Source organism: Arvicola amphibius, chromosome 9 (genome assembly GCF_903992535.2).
Source record: "Arvicola amphibius chromosome 9, mArvAmp1.2, whole genome shotgun sequence".
NCBI classification, from domain to species: Eukaryota; Metazoa; Chordata; class Mammalia; order Rodentia; family Cricetidae; genus Arvicola; species Arvicola amphibius.
Genome location: NC_052055.2, coordinates 96,084,949 through 96,106,199, shown reverse-complemented (window position 1 = coordinate 96,106,199; position 21,251 = coordinate 96,084,949). Strand labels below are relative to the sequence as shown.

The 21,251-nt window shown below is 43.5% G+C and overlaps 1 protein-coding gene across 1 annotated transcript in view; it reads right to left on the bottom strand.

Moving 5' to 3' along the window:
- Slc9a2 (solute carrier family 9 member A2) overlaps positions 1 to 21,251 on the bottom strand; it is an 86,474-nt gene that overhangs the window by 17,193 nt on the left and 48,030 nt on the right. Inside the window, exons 4-5 of the mRNA XM_038343500.1 lie at positions 9,647 to 9,864; positions 8,964 to 9,166 (exon numbers count right to left, since the gene is read on the bottom strand). Of these exons, the coding sequence (XP_038199428.1) occupies positions 8,964 to 9,166; positions 9,647 to 9,864 (421 nt within the window). The remainder of the gene's footprint in view (positions 1 to 8,963; positions 9,167 to 9,646; positions 9,865 to 21,251) is intronic.

Below are 21,251 nucleotides of genomic sequence, written 5' to 3'. Positions count from 1 at the left end.
ACAAAAAGCACACAGTGATGTCCTGACTCAGGTTCATCTAACAGCAAAAGACATGGAGAGTCACTGGGCAGTGAGATTCCCATCTTATTTTATCTCTGCCTCGCTCAACCGCTCCACCTCTGCTTTCGCCATTAAGAGAAGAAAAGAGAAAAGGCTAATCTGTTGATTGGTTAAAATAAACATCCATTCACAGGGAAAAATGAGTTTGTCCTTCCAAGTTGTATTAATACTGACAAAATGGGGAGGTGGCTGCCTTATATTTCCTTGCTGATTTGGCAAGGATTTCCCTAGAACACTCAGAAGAAACTTTCCATTTATTAAAAACTATCATTGCCTGGCTGAGGAGATGGCTCAGTGGGTAAGAGTGTTCTAGCTACACCAACACAAAGACCAGAATTCAGATACCGTAGAAACAGTCAGGCGTGACCACATATGCCACATATGTCCATAAGCACAGTGCTCAGTGGGGAGCTGAGACAGGAGGATTGCTGGGCTTGCTGGCCACCAGCTTATGCAAAAACAAGAAAAAGTCTTGGTTCAGTAAGGGACCCTGTCACAAGGTCAAGGGAATAAGACAGTGTGGGATGATAGAGGGTGGAACCAGAAGTCCTCCTCTGGCCTCTGTAAGCATACCTAAAGATATACACACATGCGCACATGATACACAATATTTCACACACACTTCACTCCCATGTATGGACACATACACACATACACATACATACTCACACCACACATGACACTCATAAAATACACACACGCACACGAGCCTGTCACCGTCATGGCCATGTTATCTTATGTTTGACCATTCTCACATTAATACATAGATTGCCAAGAGCATAAAACCAAATTGTGGGGAAAAAAATCACTTGAGATCGACATAAACAGAATAAAAGTTCTAAAGTGTTCCTGTCCCTTGGCTGTCCCCAGTTTCCAGCACTTACCACCTACACAGTGGTCACATGGCTCTGTTAGATCTCTGTCTTCTAATAAACAATAGCTTTCTCCATCGTGAGCCACAAAATTCCGTCCATATTATACTATCTACAAGCAAAAGTATGGCTGAAGCTCTCATCTTAGAAAACCTGAAACAGGGCTGGAGAGATGGCTCAGTGGTTAAGAGCGTTGCCTGCTCTTCCAAAGGTCCTGAGTTCAATTCCCGGCAACCACATGGTGGCTCACAACCATCTGTAATGAGGTCTAGTGCCCTCTTCTGGCCTGCAGACATACACACAGACAGAGTATTGTATACATAATAAATAAATAAATATATATATAAAAAAAAAGAAAACCTGAAACAGAAACCACCTATGTCAAGTGGCCTTGGCGTGTTATGCCTTCTCGAGAAGATCTCCTGCCTCCAGTGCTCTCTTTCGGGTCAGTTAGTCAAAGGGTCACCCTCACCTCATCAGAGAGCCCCTGTGAGGATGGCCACTCCTCACTCATGATGCTCTTGCTTTTTTCTGAGGTTAAGGAATCCTCTCCTTGAACACCTCATCACATGGCCTCTGCCTCTCACCTCTTTGCGTCTTCCATCACCAACTATTGTGTTCACTCTCCCAGGATTATCCTGTTTCCTCAACAATTTATCCGTTTCCCAATAAGCCTGGGTTTCTAGGCTCAGCATTCAGCCCATTTTCACATTTCTTTCCTCATGTATGAATAACCTCATTCTTTAAAAGTTATCTATCTAGATTTACTTCACATTTGGGGGTCTCCTATCAATCTGGCCTCCATCATAAATTCCTTATCATCAACTTCTGGGTCGCTATAGAGAAATTATTTTCCACCCTGCAGACTTAATAATCCCCTGGTTGTTCACCACTAAATTAACCCTGGTTGCTCAGGCAAAAACACTGGGCAACACACATCCTAAGCAGTTCACCATGTAATTTTCACTCTTTAAAAAAAATGGATTCTTTTACTCATTTTATTTAGGAGTAGATTAAATATTCCTGTTATAGCAATTAAACATAGTGATTTATTTAACAAATCAAAGCACATTCTAGGGTCCCCACAATGCTTATACAATAGAGAGCACCATCAATTCAGTTTGGCAGACAATATCAGTAAATATGTATTACTCAGGGCACCATGGGTCCTGAACATCCAAATCTTCTTGCTTGTACAAAGAGTCTTTTACCGGGGGCATTCCTGAGGGTGTCAGCAATGAGAAATCTTGGGAAACAGAATAACATCACCCTCCCGAGAGAGCGATAAATTCCTAATCTCTGCTGTCCTCCTATAAAGCAGACCATTACACATACATATGTCCTTCATGGGCCCTCTGTGTCACTTCCAGGGATCCAAGGGCTAAGGAAAAATGACACACAGCCGCACAGTGTTCTGGTTATTGCTGCTACCACGAATAATAAAGTCTCCTGCCTCTGAGCCAGCAGACTGGTGTCTCTTACTCACCTGCTTGCTTCACAGTCTGCAGAAGGATGTAAATTACATCACCAACATGCATTGGCGACAGAGAGCTGATGGGTTGCTGTTTTTACATTGAGTTCCTTCACTTCCAGCTGTTGAGCAGATTTATAGAAATTCTTGGGATCTTCTGCGTGACGGTAGGGATAACTAAATAATGATTACAGTACCTTATCTCTTTGTTTAAATGGAAGTATATTGAAGGACATCAATTTTTTACTTCTATTATTGTTTAGCCTAATATTTTACATGAAACCATGAGGTCAAAACTCAATGCCAGATATTGTACCGTGTGTGTGTGTGTGTGTGTGTGTGTGTTGGGGGCTGCAGACCCCTGGCCCCTTGACTTTCTTTGCCTGCCTCAGACCCTTTGCCTGCTGGAGTGAACTGAGCAAAACAGCTTGTTTACCTGTGCCTGCAGCTGCTCTGAGACCTTGATTGCAGGAGAGTGGTTTCTGGTGAACCTGTGACTGAAAGAGCCCGAGAGCTGGGGCATGGCCAGAGCCCTATATAAGCTTCCCCTGGGCATAAAGTTGGCATTCTTGTATCAAGGATGACCTGTGCCCCTGTGTCTCTATCTGTGTGTGTATGATTTTAAATCTCCAGCCTAGTGCCCGGCTCATGTACCATCCCGTAATGCAGTAGTGCAGGCACTACTATATATATCCCTACAACACTTGGGAGAGAAGTCACTTACATGAAACAAGGTCAAAATTGTCTCTATTCAAGCCTCATTTTTTGCTCTATATCCCACAGTTGTTAATTTGTAATATAATTTTAAACCACGAGCAACAGGTCATGTTGTACATAAGTAACATTACTGGTTTTATTGAAAGGAAATGAACTCAGATGTCTAGAAATCAAGATTGTTCACTCATTTGCTCTTCCGTAAGTACTGCTCCATTCAATGGCATGATCATTTACTGCTCAAATTAGCAACATGATTTAAGCAATGTTCAAATTATCAGGACAACTTAGGATAAATAACAAATCATGGCACATGTAACCTATTTTTGAAGGCAGTCGTAACTTGATATATCGGACTGAAGAATTTATCCTTCAAGAAATTATGTAGTAAGGAGAGGGAATTCAATCTTTAAATTTAATAACGGGGGTTACTGGGGAGATGGCTCAATGGGTAAGGGTACTGGCAGCTCTTACAGAAGAACCAGGTTTCATTCCCAGCATTCACGTGGCATCTAATCACTGCTTGTAAATCAAGTTCCAGGGGATTTGCCGCCCTCTTCTGGCCTGTGAGAGTACCATGAATGCATATATGTGGCACACACACACACACACACACACACACACACACACACATGCTTATACACAACTAGATTATTTTTAAAATTGAGTAACAGTTCCAGCAACATCAAAGCTGTCATTTGGAGAATAGGTACTTTACTTGAAAGGCACAATTTTATGCATGGACTTGTAACTAGGTACTCTATGGTAGCACGTGTCTTAAGTTCCAGCACTCAGGAGACAGAGGCTGGCAGATCTCTGTGAGTTTGAGGCCAGCCTGGTCTACAAAGTAAGTTCTAGGACAGCCAGAGCTGTTACATTTCTCAAAAAACCGAAAGATTTCTCTCTAAGTTTATCTCACTGATCTATTCTGATTTAAAAAAAAAATCTTTCTTTTTGAAGGATGTGGGTGTAAACATGCATGTACATGCATGGGCATGTGTGTGTTTATAGTGTCTAGAGAAATAGTGATGAGAGCAGTATGGGAAGGAGATCAGGGGGTCATAGTCAAGTGGCACAGAAAGGGAACATGAGTAGAAAGTGGAGAACTACGGTCACTCCTTTCCTATGGCCATCAGGATGAACTTGACCAAGTGATCCTTTAGTTTATAATGGGAAAAGCTGGCGTTGGTGCACTAGCATGGCCTAAATACTGAGCCCTAAATGCATCTTCAATACGGGGTTAGTTAACTCAACGTGATCACCATACTCAAAGCAGCCAATGCAAGTCTCGTACTGTCTGTCTGTGCCTGAGTCCCGTCTTCACCATTAGGACCTTTACACACACCTTTACCCTCATGCACAAGCACCCACATCGCTCTCCTTGCTTCTACTTTTGTCTCCCACATTTCACTCTCACCAAAGATCCAGTGATGTCTGTTCAAAGCATGCCATTCTCCTGCTCCAGAGCTTCTCAATCCCTTTCAGTTACAAGCAGAATCTACCTGAGCTTTCTGAACTCAGCAGTGTGTGCCTTCATCTGCCTGCTCCAGAGTGGTCATCTGGAACATCACTCCTGTTCTGAATACTTTCTGTTTTAGGATTGAGTGTCAGCTCTCCCTTCTACCTTGAATGTTATTTGACCAGATGCCAGCTGGTTTCACATCCTTCATACCTTAGATTCATCATTACTTCCACAAAGGACCTCGCTAGTCTTACATTTCTGTGGCCAGAATTATCTATCCGAGGTATCTTAAGTTATGCATGTTTACTGTAGCGTCATTGATCATAGCCTAAGGCATAGAATATGAAAGCACAGAGCACTGCTGTTCAACACAGCATGTTGTCCGAGGCTGGTGATGACTTGGAGATGATTAGCTGCAAGTCAGCAAAGAGATAAATTTAGATTCCCACTTCCAAATTGTTGCAAGCCAAAAGAGCAAGTTTGTCTGTGACATTAAGTATCAAATATTCATACGCATTGTACGTGTCCTTAATCCTATCACTCAGGAGGCAGAAGCAGACAGAGTTTTTGAATATGAGGTCTGCCTTGTCTACAAACTGAGTTCTCAGCCAGCCAATGCTATGCAGTGAGACCTTGTCTCAACAAATAGAACAAAACAAAGTGAGTGGAAAGGCGCGTAATGTAGGTAATTGATAATTTACTTTTATTTCTTGATTGAGTCTGAACCCAAAATAAGTCAAAATTATTTCTCATAACTCTGTATTTATGTGTTAATATGAATCATCTATATATGCATTCTATGACTAATGGTATTTATTTTAATACTTTTTTCATATATAATGTTCTAGCTATAAATATGTATTTTATGTTTGATAAGGCTAATGACTAAAAACTATTAAAATTGGATGGAGTGTCATGTCCTATCTTTAATTAATGTCTTTCTATGAAATAACACCAGTTGTATACAATAATTTCACCAAGCCCATGATGCCTGGGACAGAGAACTGACTTTGTACTATAGGCACTTGAGAACTTGTACTGGGGACTGTGGTCCTCTCCCAGTGACCTAGTTCCTCATCCCACTAGGATGATACAATTCTATTTTTGTGTCTGGTACTCTGGGATGACAGTATCTGTTCTGGGAGAAGCGGCCTTTGGTACTACTGCACACTGTACAGCTAAGACGACCTAAGGTGACAGCCAGGTAATCAGCCAGTCTTGGAAGAAGATGAAAATCCCTACCCCCTCCTGGTCTTTAGTCACATGTATTCTGCCCTAGGCCACAGTGGGAGGTGAAAATCCAAGATAGAATTGCTTTGAGTCACATTTCATCCCAAAATGTGTGAGGAGCAGCCGGGCGGTGGTGGCGCACACCTTTAATCCCAGCACTCGGGAGGCAGAGGCAGGCGGATCTCTGTGAGTTCGAGGCCAACCTGGTCTACAAGAGCTAGTTCCAGGACAGGCTCTAAAAAAGCTGCAGAGAAACCCTGTCTCGAAAAACCAAAAAAAAAAAAAAAGAAAGAAAAGAAAAAAATAAAAAAATGTGTGAGGAGCAACTTGAATGGCTTGTTGCAAATGTTCCATAGACTCTGAAGAGAAAAGATGAAGTTAAGGGAACATTCCTCCCCTCAGTATATAGAGGATGTGTGATGTCCCCCAAATTTAAGGAGGGGATTCAAGTCAATATGAGTCTTAATACTGTATCACAACTGTAATCGAAACGAAAGGGTCACACTTGTGTCATGTGACCCCTAACAGACCATACACACTACAGGAAGCTGAGAAGGTCTGTCAGTGATGTCATAACCCTTGTAACTCCAGACCAGACAGCATCCCCCATCTGCATGTGGTGATATGGGGCCAATGGAACTACTTTGCCAGTTGTCTGAATGCATGCCCCATCTAGCTATGTACGGCACAGAGCATTTGAGAACAATAGTGACCACATTACTCAACCTCAGGCAGGTGCTCCAGAGGATTCCATTGTTATCAATGGAGGTGACAGCTCCATGGATGCTCTTGTCTCTGAAGATCTCTCAGTGAGACAAATAGAAAGGAAGACAGAGTGATACTGAGGATCTTGAGTCTGCATAGGTCTAAGCCAATGTGTTCTGGTGTCTTAACAAAAATGCTTTCAAGAAACTTCACATTAAGCTGGGCGGTGGTGGCGCACGCCTTTAATCCCAGCACCCGGGAGGCAGAGGCAGGAGGATCTCTGTGAGTTCGAGACCAGCCTGGTCTACAAGAGCTAGCTCCAGGACAGGCTCTAAAGCTGCAGAGAAACCCTGTCTCGAAAAACCAAAAAAAAAAAAAAAAAAAAAAAAGAAGAAGAAGAAGAAGAAGAAACTTCACATTAAAATAGGCCACATCAAAGTTTGGGTGTGTAACTGGGTAACCACTGAAGGGAACCGGCATTATAAAGGTGTGGATGACAAAGACTGGAAGGGGAAGTGACATCTCTCAACCTAATGGTACCCGTGAGTATCCTGAGCATCCATGGCCAGGATTCCACAAAGCCCACTGTCCTAACATTGGGAGACCCTAGCACAAGCAAAGCTGAGATGTCTGATCAAGAGTCGATTAAAGAATCTACACAGAATGTAGTGCTGAGTCTATTTCACCCCTGGCTTTCATGCTGAGTTTCAACTCATGGTAAAGATCCATCTGGTGCTGATAGATTGCATAAACTATTTAACTCCAGTTTCTGGGCCTTACTTTCCCTATCTAAAAACCAGAGATAATGAGGCTCCTGGAGTTATGTGGCAGAGAAGAGTTCTGACAGCTAAAGGAACAAATACTCGAGATGGCACTTTGGGTAAGCTACTGAGGAAGCCCTTGGAGATGGTATGCAAAATGAAAATCATGACCGTCCTGTTCCCTATCAAGGCCCTTAAGGTCAGGTTGCCTCAGGGCTCAATCTTGGTACCTTTCTGCTTCTTCAATGTGCATGTTCATGCTCTAGACAGTCCATCCTGCTCTGTGACTTCAGGCACCACTGGGCTGAGGACTGGCCTTTTGCCTGAACTTGAGCTCTTATTACCTGCCCAACCAGTGCCTGCACTTCTAAGTCTCATAGACCTCCCTAGTCCAACAGCTTGTAATAGAACTGCCAACCTCCAGTTCTTGGATCACAGACTTCCGCTTCTCACTTGAGGGTAAGGCCATTCTTCTCCTCACTCAGGCATCAGCCCTGGGCACCAGTGACGTCCTCCTTCCCCCACATGCATGTCGCCTTGCGATATATCCTCCAAGCGCCATGTTTAGGTTGTACAACAGGATCTTTCCTCTCTTCCAGCCATCATAGGAGCCTGTATCCAGCTTTCTTTGGCCTCTACTTTGTCCTCTTCCCTTGTAGAGAGTGAAGCTCCTTATATGGTTCTCAATAATTCTACATAATACAGGCCTCCAACATAGCCTGTTACTCTAGCCCCACCCTACACTCTGGCCAAGAACATTCTGCATCCAGGAAACAAGATCTCCCTCCACACATGTGCTGGAATGTCCTCCTCCATCTTGGTTAAAGCCTCCACCCCTGCAGGCCTCTGCTCAAATGTCATAGTCCCCACTTTTCCCTAATATGAGCATCAATTGAGAGTTGTCACCTACCCACTGCTTATTCACCCTCTTCGCTCCTGATCCCTCTTATTTATTATATAGCATCTTCCACCTTTAAGTATATCCCATACTTTACTATCGAGTTTCTCTCCTAGCATATACCACACTCCCCTCATCCCTGGCAGAAATGGAAGTACTGCAGAGGCAGGAATCTATTCTTATATTTTGCTCAGGTAAGAATTCTTAAATTGGACAGTGGTGCAGGTCATAGAGCACAAGAAAAATAAATATTTGTTAAACGACTATGCACAAACTATAATCTCCTGGGAGCTGGCGTATTGGCTAACTTGCAAAGTTGGACCAACCCTGCTTACTGCTTCCCCACAATATGCTGAACTCACCCGTTCCCCAGCTCCAGACAAAGCCAACTCCTGTCAAAGAGCTACTGGAAGGTCATGGCTCACAACCAGCACTTAACAAGTACGTTTACCAGGACAGGGAGGAAGGCAAATGACAAGGATTAGGGCTGGGGCATGTACCTTGTCATTTTCCAGCAGTAAACACCAATCCCTGAGCTGAGTTTCCTTAAATAACTGTTTCCTCCGTGGGGGCCAAGTGACCAAATTGGACTCTTGTAATGTCTAACGCAATCCAGCACGTGAATCCGGACAGGAAGTATTATGTTCCTTGTTCGAGTGACTCCCAGAGCTTCAACACACCTATGCCACTTGGCCTCCGCCACTAGCATTCACTTGGGTGACCAGAAAGTGCTTGTCTCCTGAGGAAGGAGGGAGAGACTCTTCTAGAAGAAACAGCTAGCTACACTCACCAGGATGAAGACCGTGAAGAATATAACAACAATGGCGGCCGTGATGAAGAGCTTCTTCCGGGGAAACACAGTAGCAGGGAGGAGGAACACCAGCGCGAAGCAGATGGCACCTCGGAGCCCTCCGTAGGCAATGATGAACTGGTCCTTGAAGGTCAGAGGAATGGTCCGGAACCAGTTAATCACTTGAGTCAGAACAAAGACACCTATGGACAAAGAGAGACCCAGAGAAAGCAGACTGTGAGTATGGACAGGGACAGACAGGGTCAGACGGTGACAGATGGGGGATTCTGAGTCTCCAAGTCTTTATGACTGTTCAAAGTGTGCACCCCATCCTGTAAATCCTGGAGACTCCTGGGTTCTTGGACTCTCATCATTTCGGGATAACGTGCTTCTACCCATCAGAATTAGAGACATGAAGAGAGACTCATTTTATCTACAGTAAAGCCTTGAAAGAATATATAAGCACAAGGTAAAAGGGGAAAGAGAAAATGAATTGGGGCTGGGAAAAGAACAAGAAGATGAAAAAAAGAAGCCAGTGGGAACAGAACAGGAAAGGGAGAAGAGGGGAGCAGGGAGGAGATGAGGAGGAAGAAGAAATGAAAACCAAGAGGAAGCCAGAGCAGAAAGAAGTCCCACTGGGTCATCGTCACCGACTGTTTATTGAGCCAAGGACTCCTCCTCACCCAGTGCCCGCCAGATCAGACAGAAAGCCAGCGTGAAGCAGACAAAAGCCCAGTTCCACTCATGGTTCTTCCCGACGGTGGACACGCCCATGAAGATGAAGATCAAGGTCTCGCTCACGCTGCTCAGCATCTTCATGAAGTACTTGATGGTCGTGTAGGACTTCTGAGACACGTTCTCCTCCACGTATTTATTCATTGTCATGGCACACGCCGTGATTCTAGAAGGGAGATGTAGCTTAGATGTAAACACAGCTTCAACCACAGTCAGAATACCAGGGTCAGCCCCTAAGCGTAAAACAATCCCTCTGCTGGCTGCTTGCCCAGAGCCCTAAATAATCCCTTGACCTTCTTCTGCTCATCTCCTGACATCTAAATTCTCTGAACAACCGATAGTCACCATCACCCCTCCTTTGAGCACCCAAACTTTAAAAGTTCAAAATAATTTGAAACCCACTCATCCTATAAAAGCAACTCTCCCACTTGTATAGACTTTATTTCTACATTACATTAGAAACCTTGAACTACAACACAAAATCCCACACTCTCTCAGGTTGCACTGGGCTTCTTCCCTGCTATTCTTCCTCTCCATATAATGGATGTCATTTCAACTAGTCTGTGGTGTCTAGTTCTATGAAATTCAAAATAGGCTCCAAGAATTCCCAAGTAAAGGAAGTTTTTATTTCTTTTCTCTACCATCCCGCTCACAACTTTGGGGCCTCTGTGCCCTTTACACCCACTCTTGCGGTAGCTATTCTGACACGGCATCTTTGCATGCCTCGGGAAATGGTCAGATTAGACACATGCTGGCAAGGTGGGCACTCGCCTTCCCCTTGCACTTCTTCTCACTCCACCGGGCACACAGCTCGTACCCCGACTGCCTGTCACAGGCAAAGCATTCCATGCTCTTGACTACTGCCTGCTTCATGGGCACACAAGTTTCTATTGGTCTGGGATATCACCCCCAGTCAACTCAAATGCCACCCATAGATGGAAATGTAATATGGTACAGGTGACAAGCATATACCAAGTCCTCTATGAAGAGGTACGGTGCCCTCACAATGCCAAAGGACTTCATTTTGAGAATGAGCTGAAGGCAAAAAACAGAACGAGGGGGCTCTAGTGAGCTACCTCAGCTCCCACGGAGTGATAGCCAAGCGTTAAAGCAAGTTTCAGTCATGGTGGATCTGATTGGAGTCCAGAACCACACCAAGATGGATGGCATGCATGACCCACAGCCTGGCCACTGGGCTTCTTTAACCCCAGAATATGACATGGGACAGTTGAATAATGCGAAGCTCAGATGCTCTGAGATCAGAGCCAGCAGGTAGTCACAAGCCTGTGCCCTTGCCACAAACAGACACATTCTTCACATAAACGGTTTCGTGTTGTTTTTCTATTAAAACAAAACAGACGCTCCACCTATGCAAGGAGTCTGCATTTAGACACAATGTCACCACCACCGCTAGAACAAGGAAGTGTTTCTTTTGGATTTATATGGGTGAAGAACATATAATTCATGCGGTTTCCAAAAGAAAGGGTGGCCTTTTAAATGAGCCAATAAAAACGAGCAGCCAGAAACATGGCAAAGCCCATGCATAGCTGAGGGCTGATACAATACAGGCTCGTGTTTGGAAAGCCTTTCCTAGGAGCCAGGGACTGAGCAAACACTATGTAGGGGCTGGGTCAGCTAATCCTCATAACCCGTTTATGAGGCAGGTTCTATTATCGCCTCCACTTTCATACATGGGAGAACAAAGGTAGACTCAGCATCTCACAGCTAGTAAACGATGGTGGCCAAGTGCTTAACCGGAGACTCTGATGCGAGCCAATGCTGTTTAGACCTGACCCTCACTCCTGAGAGTTTCTTAGTGAACCCAGTGGTCTTGTGGGAGAGAAAGCTTCCACTACTGGTCAAGCTCTGACTCCTCTGCTCTCAAGAATACGGCTATCTGTATTTGTGCATTGGTTTCCTAGGTCTACTGTAAGAAATTAGGGCTTCACCGTTCATTCGATCATCTCACTTCCATATGTCAATATCAAAATAATTTGAACTCAGCTAAAAAAAAAAAAAACATGACGTTGATTGAGCTGTGCTCCTTCTGGAAGCTTCCAAAGAGAATCTGTCCCTTTTTTTCTGCTCTACCTTCTAGAGGCTGCTTAAAATCTTTGGCTTGTGGTCACAGCACTCTGCACCTAACACTCCTGACTGTGATAATGATAACTCCCTTTCATAAGGGTTCTGTGATTCCCCTACACCCTTTTTCTTGCTATTATTGCAACCTCCCCGTCTCAAGAACCTACTTAAATCTCATTTGCAATCTCCTGTTTGTCATACAATGTAAATTATTAGCAAGTTCTATGAATCTTTGGGTACCTACATCTCAGAGATCCAGATATTTTCACACTTTGGCTTCATATGGTCAGAGTAACTGGGGATGGAATCTCACACTTTTGCGGTCTCACCCCTGAGCTTCCTAGGTAGCACGCCCTTATGAGGCTGTCATTCCCACACTGACAGCCTCATAAAGTTGTTTAGGTCGGCTTTGAATTTTCTCTCAGGCGTGGGCCAGCCTGGGATCCGCAGTCCTCCTGCCTCAGCCTCTGGGTTGCTGGATTTACAGGTCTTCACTACCAGGCTCAGCTTACTTAAATTTTTTAAGTCAAAGTTTCAGAAATTGAGATTCCCTCATACAAAATAATAAGGCAAATGTGACACTGAAATTATGAATTTTGTGGATCCCAGACTTTTACAGGGGAAAGAGGTTCAGCAACGAGAACAGCCGAGCTTCTCTTCAAGGTCAAACGTAGAAAATTTGGATATAATTGACAATGGCCATATTAGTTCTTAAAACATTCTAATCCTATGGGCAGGATGTTTCAATATCAATATGTTTAAATATATAAACAAGTGTGGAGAATAATGAATAGCAAGTGCTCGTTAACCAACCTCCCTCAGTGACGTTTGTTTTTAAAGGGAAGCACCATCCACTACCAGATTGAAGCTCTGTGCTTCTTCAGTCCATACTCCATTCCTTCTCTTCTTGGCTTCTAAAGTTTTCAGTGGTCATTTGAAAAACATATTTGCAAGACTAGAATAGTGCTGTATAAACATGTTACCCACCCCTCCCCAGCCATGATCTCCTTATTACTTAAGCACATGTAGAAGGCAAAAAATTAATATTTAGTTCATGATAGGAAGTGATTTAACAAACACCAGTCATTCAGATACGATTGCAAATTGTAATCTCGGCATAGGAATAGCAAGTGGGTTATTTTCTGTTATGCTACATCACACACATGACCAGGAGAGATGTCCATGCTGGCCGGACCCTGATGGTAATGGAGCAGTTTACCTCCCAGCATCACTTCATGAGGAGGAACACACTGAGGGACTACTATAGTCTTGGCACCCAGAAGCACCTTGCTTGGGTAGCACCTGTTCATCTATAGTAATGATGTATTAGAGCAAAGTTTCCAAATATTGCCATTCTGGTCTATCATGGAAACTCAATATCCATGGTCACTTAATCAGCGACTGGAGGGGGCTTCCCCACCACATCAACTTGCTCTTCTGGTGGGACTACAGATCAAACCCTATCACAAGCAGAAACCTCACAAGGCCTCAAAGCCACAGATGAGCTACTTTCTTAGGGAGGCAAAAGGAAGCAGTGTCATGTGAGCAGAAAATAATAGAACCTCCTGGGACCCTCCTGGATGGTTACCTTACAGAGAGAGCAGAGGTGCAAAATTCTGAGCTGTGGTCTATGAAGATGAAAGCAAGGAGGGCAACTGTTCCAGCCTCCAAACAGCTCCTAGTCGAGGGAAAGAAATGGTCATGAAGGGATTGTTGCTACACAACACTGTGGGAGCTGGACACAGAAACGGTGTACTGGCAGTGTCTTCTAGACCTGAGCCCATGACACTCATGAATTCACAGGAGCTGTAATCTCCTGCACCAGGACTGCTCAAGATCAAGCCAATCAATAATCCAGCGTGGAGTGGGAGGAGCTCACGAGAAGTTGATGGCTTCTGGGGAACATGGAGTCCATTTTCTTCGGAGATTTAGTCCCTGGTAGGTTGCTCTTGCCCCAGTGGGTGGTCCTACATCCATGTGTTTGGTCTAGGCTGGTCTCTAGGTTATTATTTTTATTTTTAAAGAAAAAGAAGAGGACATGAAGTTGGGAGAAGAAGATGATGTTGGGGGCCTCAAAAGGAGTTGGAAGAGACTTGTGAGGGTAGATATGATTAGAACATACTGTGTACATATATGCAATTCTTAAAGGATAAATAATACTGAATCAAAAGAAAGGCTATGTCAAAAGATTGTGGAAGTAAATTGTTAGTTATTCCACAGAAAAGGGTGCATTTGTACAAATGCTTCATCAGCAAGAGGCCATTGAGAACGAAAAATGGGAGGAAAGCAGAGCCTCCCTTCCACACCTGCAATGGTGCAGTGTGAAGAGCCCCCGTGACGATAAAATGTGATGCTTGAGTCCCTTATACAATGACAGTATTCAAACACAACCTAAACACTCCACCTTGTACATTCTGAAATGTATATGGATTATCTATAGTGTCTATACCATATAACCATTGTGGAAGTGACCATCACCCTCTGTATCACATGGAGTTGTACCAAGAAAAAGCCCGCACCCCCTCAGCGTGGATGCACCTGTCTTTTACAAACATTGCCAATACACAGTTGGTAGAATTTACAGAAGAAGAGCTCCCAGACAGATTAGTGCAACTTAAGAAAAGCAGGTGGAACTACAAGAATATTCTGGTAGCCGGAGGAGAGTGGAATCATGGCATTAAAAGATCACTCGAGGCGGCAAGGGTCAGACAATGATAGGCATACATAACAATCAAGAGCTTCTACTGGATTCTGTAGGCAGGGTAGGAGGTTGAGGTTGACATATTTGGCTGTAACTTGACCCAGCCCCCATCATCTCGGTCCCTATCTCTATTTCCCCTAAGTCCACTAGGAACAAGAAAAGTATCCATTGATTTGTATGTCGATTATACCTTTAATGCATCTTGACTCGGTTCCTATATGAATATGCTCTTCATAGGAATCGTACTTTGATATGAACGAAATCATACTCTAGGAAAAAAAAAACCTCTGGAGGGGCGTCACGCGTGCAGAGGACAGATTGGGAAGGGCACAAACCGAACCGATACAGATAATTTGTTTCCTTCGATAGCTTGTCATTTTACTTTCAAAGCCCGCTCCCGCACCTGGCCTATGTAACAAACCAAAACATGGACATGTTTTGACAGGTGTTAGGTTTCACTGTGTGAGACCACATGGAGGTCAGACATACTGCTTTGTGATCATCTTGCCTCACTTTAACATAAATGTATGGTGATTATCACCAATTTAGAGATGGAAAAGTAAAATCACTGTAATTAGTGGGTTTTGCATTCAGCAGCAATTGAGGTTTTCTTCATCCTCATATTGCTTAAAATATAGCAGAGGCAAAGATCAGGCTAGCTAATACTCCCTCAACAAAGTCTTCAAGGATAAGACAAAGTTTTTCCTTAAATGATCTGTCATTTGACTATCTGTGAATAGAAAATTCTTCCAATGGTTCCCGTCTTCTGTAGGAGGCCTTGACTCTGGTAAAGCATCCCATGAAGCTGACCTTTTGTAGACTGCATTTCCTTCTATCAGAATGTATACTTTAAGAGAGTATAAGCTCATATTACTCTCAGCATAGCGTGGTTCAGTACCTGAGTTGCTGCCATGTTCAGGTTTTTTGACTAGATGGCCCAATCTTTAAAACCAAAGGGACCCAACATTAGAATTGAAAACAGGAGGTGGAGTCAGATTTCTGGTTGTAAAGATATGTAAGTAAAGATATGTAAGTGCATACATATATACATATTATATATATATATATATATATATAGTTTTTGTACAGACATGCATAGACATGCTTTCTGTGTATATTTATAGAGGACATACTTACTAGTTATATGTTTATAAATTAAATACCTTTAAAATTCAGTGATCAATTTTCTAAATTCAATTCTGACATTAGGCATTCAGCATTAGGAGACTGTCTTAGTTAGGGATTTTATTGCCGTAAAGAGGCACCATGACCACAGCAACTTTGATAAAGAAAACATTTCCTTGGGGTGGCTCCCTGACAGTTTCAGAGGTTCAGTCCATCAACGTCACGATGCGGAACATGGCAGTGTGCAGGCAGACATGGTACTAGGATAGTAGCTGAGATTCCTCCATACTACGGGCAACAGGAAGTCAACTGAGAATTGGGTGATACCCTGAGCATAGGAAACCTCAAAGCCCACCCTCACAGTGACACACTTCCTCCAACAAAGCCACACTCCTAATAGTGCCACTCCCTCAATGGGGGCCAATTACATTCAAACCACCACAGAGATTCTCCCTAGAACTGGAGCTGCTTTATAGAATGCTGGCTGATAGGGTCATTGCACAATGCACTTGCTCTCACTACAACTCTGCATATGCTATTAAAGTGAGCCAATAAAAATCACACAAACAACACAAACAAATCCTATATTTTCAATAGAAACTTTGCCAAAATGAAGGCATACTCAGAGTCCAGTCTTGCAATGATGAAGTCCCATTCAGTAGCTCTCTCTGTATTGATTAAATCCAGGTCTTATGGTGACTCTGGGCACAGGGCATGTTCTCAGAAAAAAAGAGCTCACTCGTGTGAAGTAAATTAATTATTCCAGAGCGTGAGTTTACTATAGAGTCAGTTGTCTCTTCCAGGAAACCCAATGGCCAAAAGAAAGTGGGTCTGACATATTATCAAATGCAAATGAAAATTGCTTTCAGAGGAAGTCACAAGCATAAAAACTGAATGACCTTCTGTCAAATACGAAAAATGAAATTAATGGTCTTAACTACTGTATACGGTGAGTTAACTCCTATCAGAACCTTGTCCGCCTTCATAGCCTCCCCACTTCATTTTTTACTTTACCTTTTATAATTTTTTTAAGTTCCACCAGTGTTTGCATATCCCCCATCGGCACCTGGTGCAGGTGTGGTTTCACGCAGCGGGATCGCACAAAGGGTCATAAGTCATTGCCCACAGTGTGATGAGCGACAAGGAATCGTAGGCCCATGGAGTCCAATAGCTCTAGCTAAAGAGTGCTGAGTAAGACTACAAAGACCCTGAAGGACTTGGTCTGCTCTTAACAAAGAAATTAAAGTAGGTTCTGCCACATGGGCATGGCGGAGAGAGACCCCATGCATCGCTGTGCATGGAACCTGACCCCATAATACCCTTGTACTGATGTACAAACCATTCTCTAGGTTGCTTGTGTGTCCTGGGAACGTGAGTTTGAATGGTTGCTTTATAAAGTTTCTTACAGTGTATGTGGCATGTGTATTAGAACATTCTGTCTGTGAACTACGGAATTTGTGGAATGGAAAGATGCAAATCCCTTGCTTCATCCGAGAAAATCCGGTGTCTACATGGAAGGATCGTTCTGAGTAATTTCTAAATGCACCAAAGTCGTAAGGGAGTAAGTGGGACACACACAGCCTGAGGGATCATGAAGGACTAATGATGAATCATCTTACTTAACGCTTTATTGCTTTATTAGAGGGGGGCCAGGGGTTATCACAGGATCTGAGGGCTACTGTGTTCTAATTGTGTTTTTCAGCTATCCCCCCCCCCCACCTCCAACCAGGCACCTTCCTGCTGCTGCCAGCCGCACATCCTCTCCTGAGAAGGATTCCTTAGCCCTGGAGGCGGCTGGCCAAGTCAGGGCTGTGACCTCTGGCTTTTACCCCACAGCACCGTTAGTTAGACTGTCAGTTGCATGCAAAGCAGTGGCATAAAAGAGATCTGGACATCTGCTGCTGTACTCATTATAACAAAGTGACACAGGTGGACCAAGCCCAAGGTGAGTCCCAGACACCTGCCTGGCAGATGGGAGAGTCGGCTTTCCTCTTCTCCCCAGAATTCAGGTCCACGGAGACCCCACAACATCTCAACCTGGAGGCTTTCATTAATCTTCCCCAATCCTCTCAAAATGCTCTTCTTTTTATCAAGAAGATCTCACTGAAAAGCATCATCATTTCTATCCTTTTTTTTTTAAAGGTGATTTCCCCTCCTGATAAACACCGAGTCATAGATTGGGTTGCTGTCTCAGTCTTAGCCGACGGGCAAATCAGTACTTTCTACCCGTAGCAGGCTTTGCTTTTCACGAAACAGGGATGGTCCATAGAGCTTCATCCAGTCACTCCTCCAAATTGGTGAGCCAGCCATTGTCCTTCCTCTGAAACGTTTCCTGATATGAACTGGTTGGATAGATCTCCCTCACTCTCCAGCAGCTGGGCTGCAGATCCATAAAACCCAATAGCTATGTAAACCTTTCTTTGTGCCTGACCACGCACAAAGGAAGGCGGCATTGACAAAGAGGTTTTGACAACCTTGGGGAGTCCTTGCTGTCATGTCCCCAGTGATCTGTACCTGTCCTGGTCGGGAGTCTGTTTATTCAGAGAACCCAGCAATCCTCTTCCTTGGGTTTGTTTCTGCTCCTCTTATTCACACAGCTTTGCTCTCCTCTTTGAACTGAACACCTGGCTACAAGGGCACCGGATGACTCAACTTATCTCAAATAGCTAGGGATTAAGAGTGAGGCACGTGGGAAGGCAGGCTCGGCCGCTTGGCCGGACCTTTCGGGAACACTGAAAACTCAGAGCTTTGATTGAGGCAAAGGAGAAGTGGAGGAATAGAGAAAGAGGGGTTAGAGGAGTATTTGGGCATACGGAGGAGCTTCACATGGCTGTTCTTCACCGTGGAACACAGCCCATGCTCAGAGTCCCCCGGCCATGAACTCTCTGTGCAGAGGACAAATGAAATGCAAACCGAGGCCTTGAAAATCAAGGTGAGGTAATCGCCTTCAGGTGCCCAATAGGTCACTGGAAGAGCTGGCCTCAACTCTCTGTGTTAGATGTGTGTCTATCAGTAGAAACATGGGATACACAACTCAGAAGGAAGAGATGTTGATTTGGGCCCAGGGATTTGTCCAGGTCACCTGGCCCTCTTGCTTTGGGCCATGACATGGGTATGTCAGTGTGTGTCTAAGCAGCTGCCTTGTGTTGGCTGGGAAATGCCAGGAGGCATGTGTCCCAGTGTCCCCTTTAGGAGCTCCCACCCACCTCTCAGCCATGCCTACATTAGATCTTAACACCTCCTATAGGATGGTAACAAAGTCTTTAGCTTTTAGGTTTTAGGGAGTTATTTGAGATTCCGACCCTAACACTCTTGCATTTGAATTCCTTACTCTAAGTCAGCGGTTCTCGACCTGTGAGTCACGACCCCTTAGGGGTTAAATGACTCTTTCACAGGGGTTGTCTAAGATCATTGGAAATACCAGCTATTTACATGCTAATTCATAACAGTAGTAAAACTAAAGCTACAAAGTAGCAACTTTATTTATTTTTTCATGACTTTATGGTTGAGGGTTCACCATAATATGAGGAACTATATTAAAAGGTCACAGCATTGGGAAGGCTGAGAATCACTGTTCTGTTTGTTTAGGGTCTGACATCTAAATCATAAAATTCTTTGCATTTTTCTAAGGTTTAAATTGTTTACTTGAAGTCAAGCGATCAATACAAGATAAAGCTAAACATCATTCTAGGAAGTCCTAGTGAGAAAGTAGATGTCCACTTCATTATCAATTTCCTAAAAAAAAATCTTCGGAAAGAAAAGAATAATTGTTTCTTAAATAAATTTTACTTATGATTCATTATATTGTTTTAAACTTTGGACTTTCTATATGAATAGAAAGCAATGTTATTTTCTTTAATTCAGTGTTCTTGACACATAAGACAACAGTGACATCACACATATTTCCTTCTCAAGGGATGCAAAGAGCAAGTCAAAAAGTCATCCAAAATTAGTGATGACAGCACTATCCTGTTACACAGATGTCACTGTTCCTCAAGGAGCTAAGGCAGAATCATTTGATAAGGCTCTTGATTTAAGTTTGCTGAATTCTGGCATTTTAACTTAGCAGGCAAACATCCCTATTTTTTTTTTTTTTTGTCTCTCTGTGGAATTCTCAGTCACACCCTAAACCTGTCCTGGAGTCAACACTGAAGAAGCCCAGAGGTGTCATCAGACCTTGCCAGGAAAAGCTTGTTGTAGACAAATGTCGCCACGGGACTGCAATGTACTGATTTTCGTAAGTCAGTCAAGAATGGCATTTATTAACTTCATCCTACTGGCGAATTAACTTGAGTTTGGATGGTGAAGCCATCATCCACTGGTACAGCCTCCTGCAGAATCAGAAGTATGGTTAGGAGGAAGGAAGACTGGCTATCAGCTTTGAAATCCAGCCTTGATTCTCCTTGGCGATAGAACCATCTAGAAAGTAAGTGGAGAGGAGAAGAATGTCCTGTCTTTGGTTTTGACTTTTGACATAGGATCTGAAAACTCTGTAGCCCAGGCTGGCCTCCAGCTCACAGAAATCAGAGGCACGTGTGCCCGTGTCCATAAGCCACTGAAACCAATGTTCTTAATATTGTTTTATCTCTAAGAAGATGAGGCAACACAGTGTATTTTTAATATTGAAAGCTATGTGACTTTATTTCACACAAATAGGTGCTAGCCCAGTCTACAGAGCTTGCTATGTTTTGCTTATCCTTACAGGAGTCACAGCCTTACCCAAAGACAGCTCCAGCCCATATGGGATGTGGATGATATTTATATCGAAACCCCTGAGAGGCTTCAAACTGATGCAAAGGCTGCGGAGGAATACTGAATACCGGCTTGTCCATTGTGACTTCCTCAGTTCGCTTCTTACACAAGCTAGGACCACCTGTCTAGGAGTGGCACTGTCCACAGTGGGCTGGTCCTCCTACATCAACCGTCTACCAAGAAACCGCCTCACAGATCCATCCACAGGCCAATCTGATTGAGGCGATTCCTCAACTGTTCCCTATTCCCAAATGACTCCAGTTTGCATACAAATTGGTGGTGCTGATTTTTCATAGCCAAAGATGCTAAATATTGTGATTCTTAGCATCCAATTAATATAAAAGTCACTAATGAAATATTTTATAATTGCTTTTCTTACTGGCACTAATCATTTGGCATTTGTTTTCCTCCTAGTGCACGACTTGATTCTGACTCTCTACATGTCAGGCTTGAAAATCCCATGTGGGTATGGCCACCACATTAGACAGACTAGAAGGAAAAACTAACCATGCAAATGCTGGCGTTTCTCAGCTAACTCATACTAAACAACTGGAAACACAGAAATGAATGCAAAAGGATTCTTAATTTACTTACATGATTCTGGGCTCTCTCTTTTTAAATTTCCTCTTTTAAAAAAATTCTTACCCTATTGTTGAAGCAAACTTGGAAAGAAAAGATAATAAGCTTTTTGTTTGTTTGTTTTTTCTTTCCCATAAAGGTTCCCAGAATATTGCAGGGCTTGCTTTTATTTTCTTATTGTCTACCTGATCTGCTGCCTCATTTTGCCATGGGAGGAATCCCATATAGCAACTATACTTGGGTAGAGACATCTGATTTTGAAGAACTTGTTCATACCCAGGGATGCTATCAATGAAGGGATAAACCTAAATTGA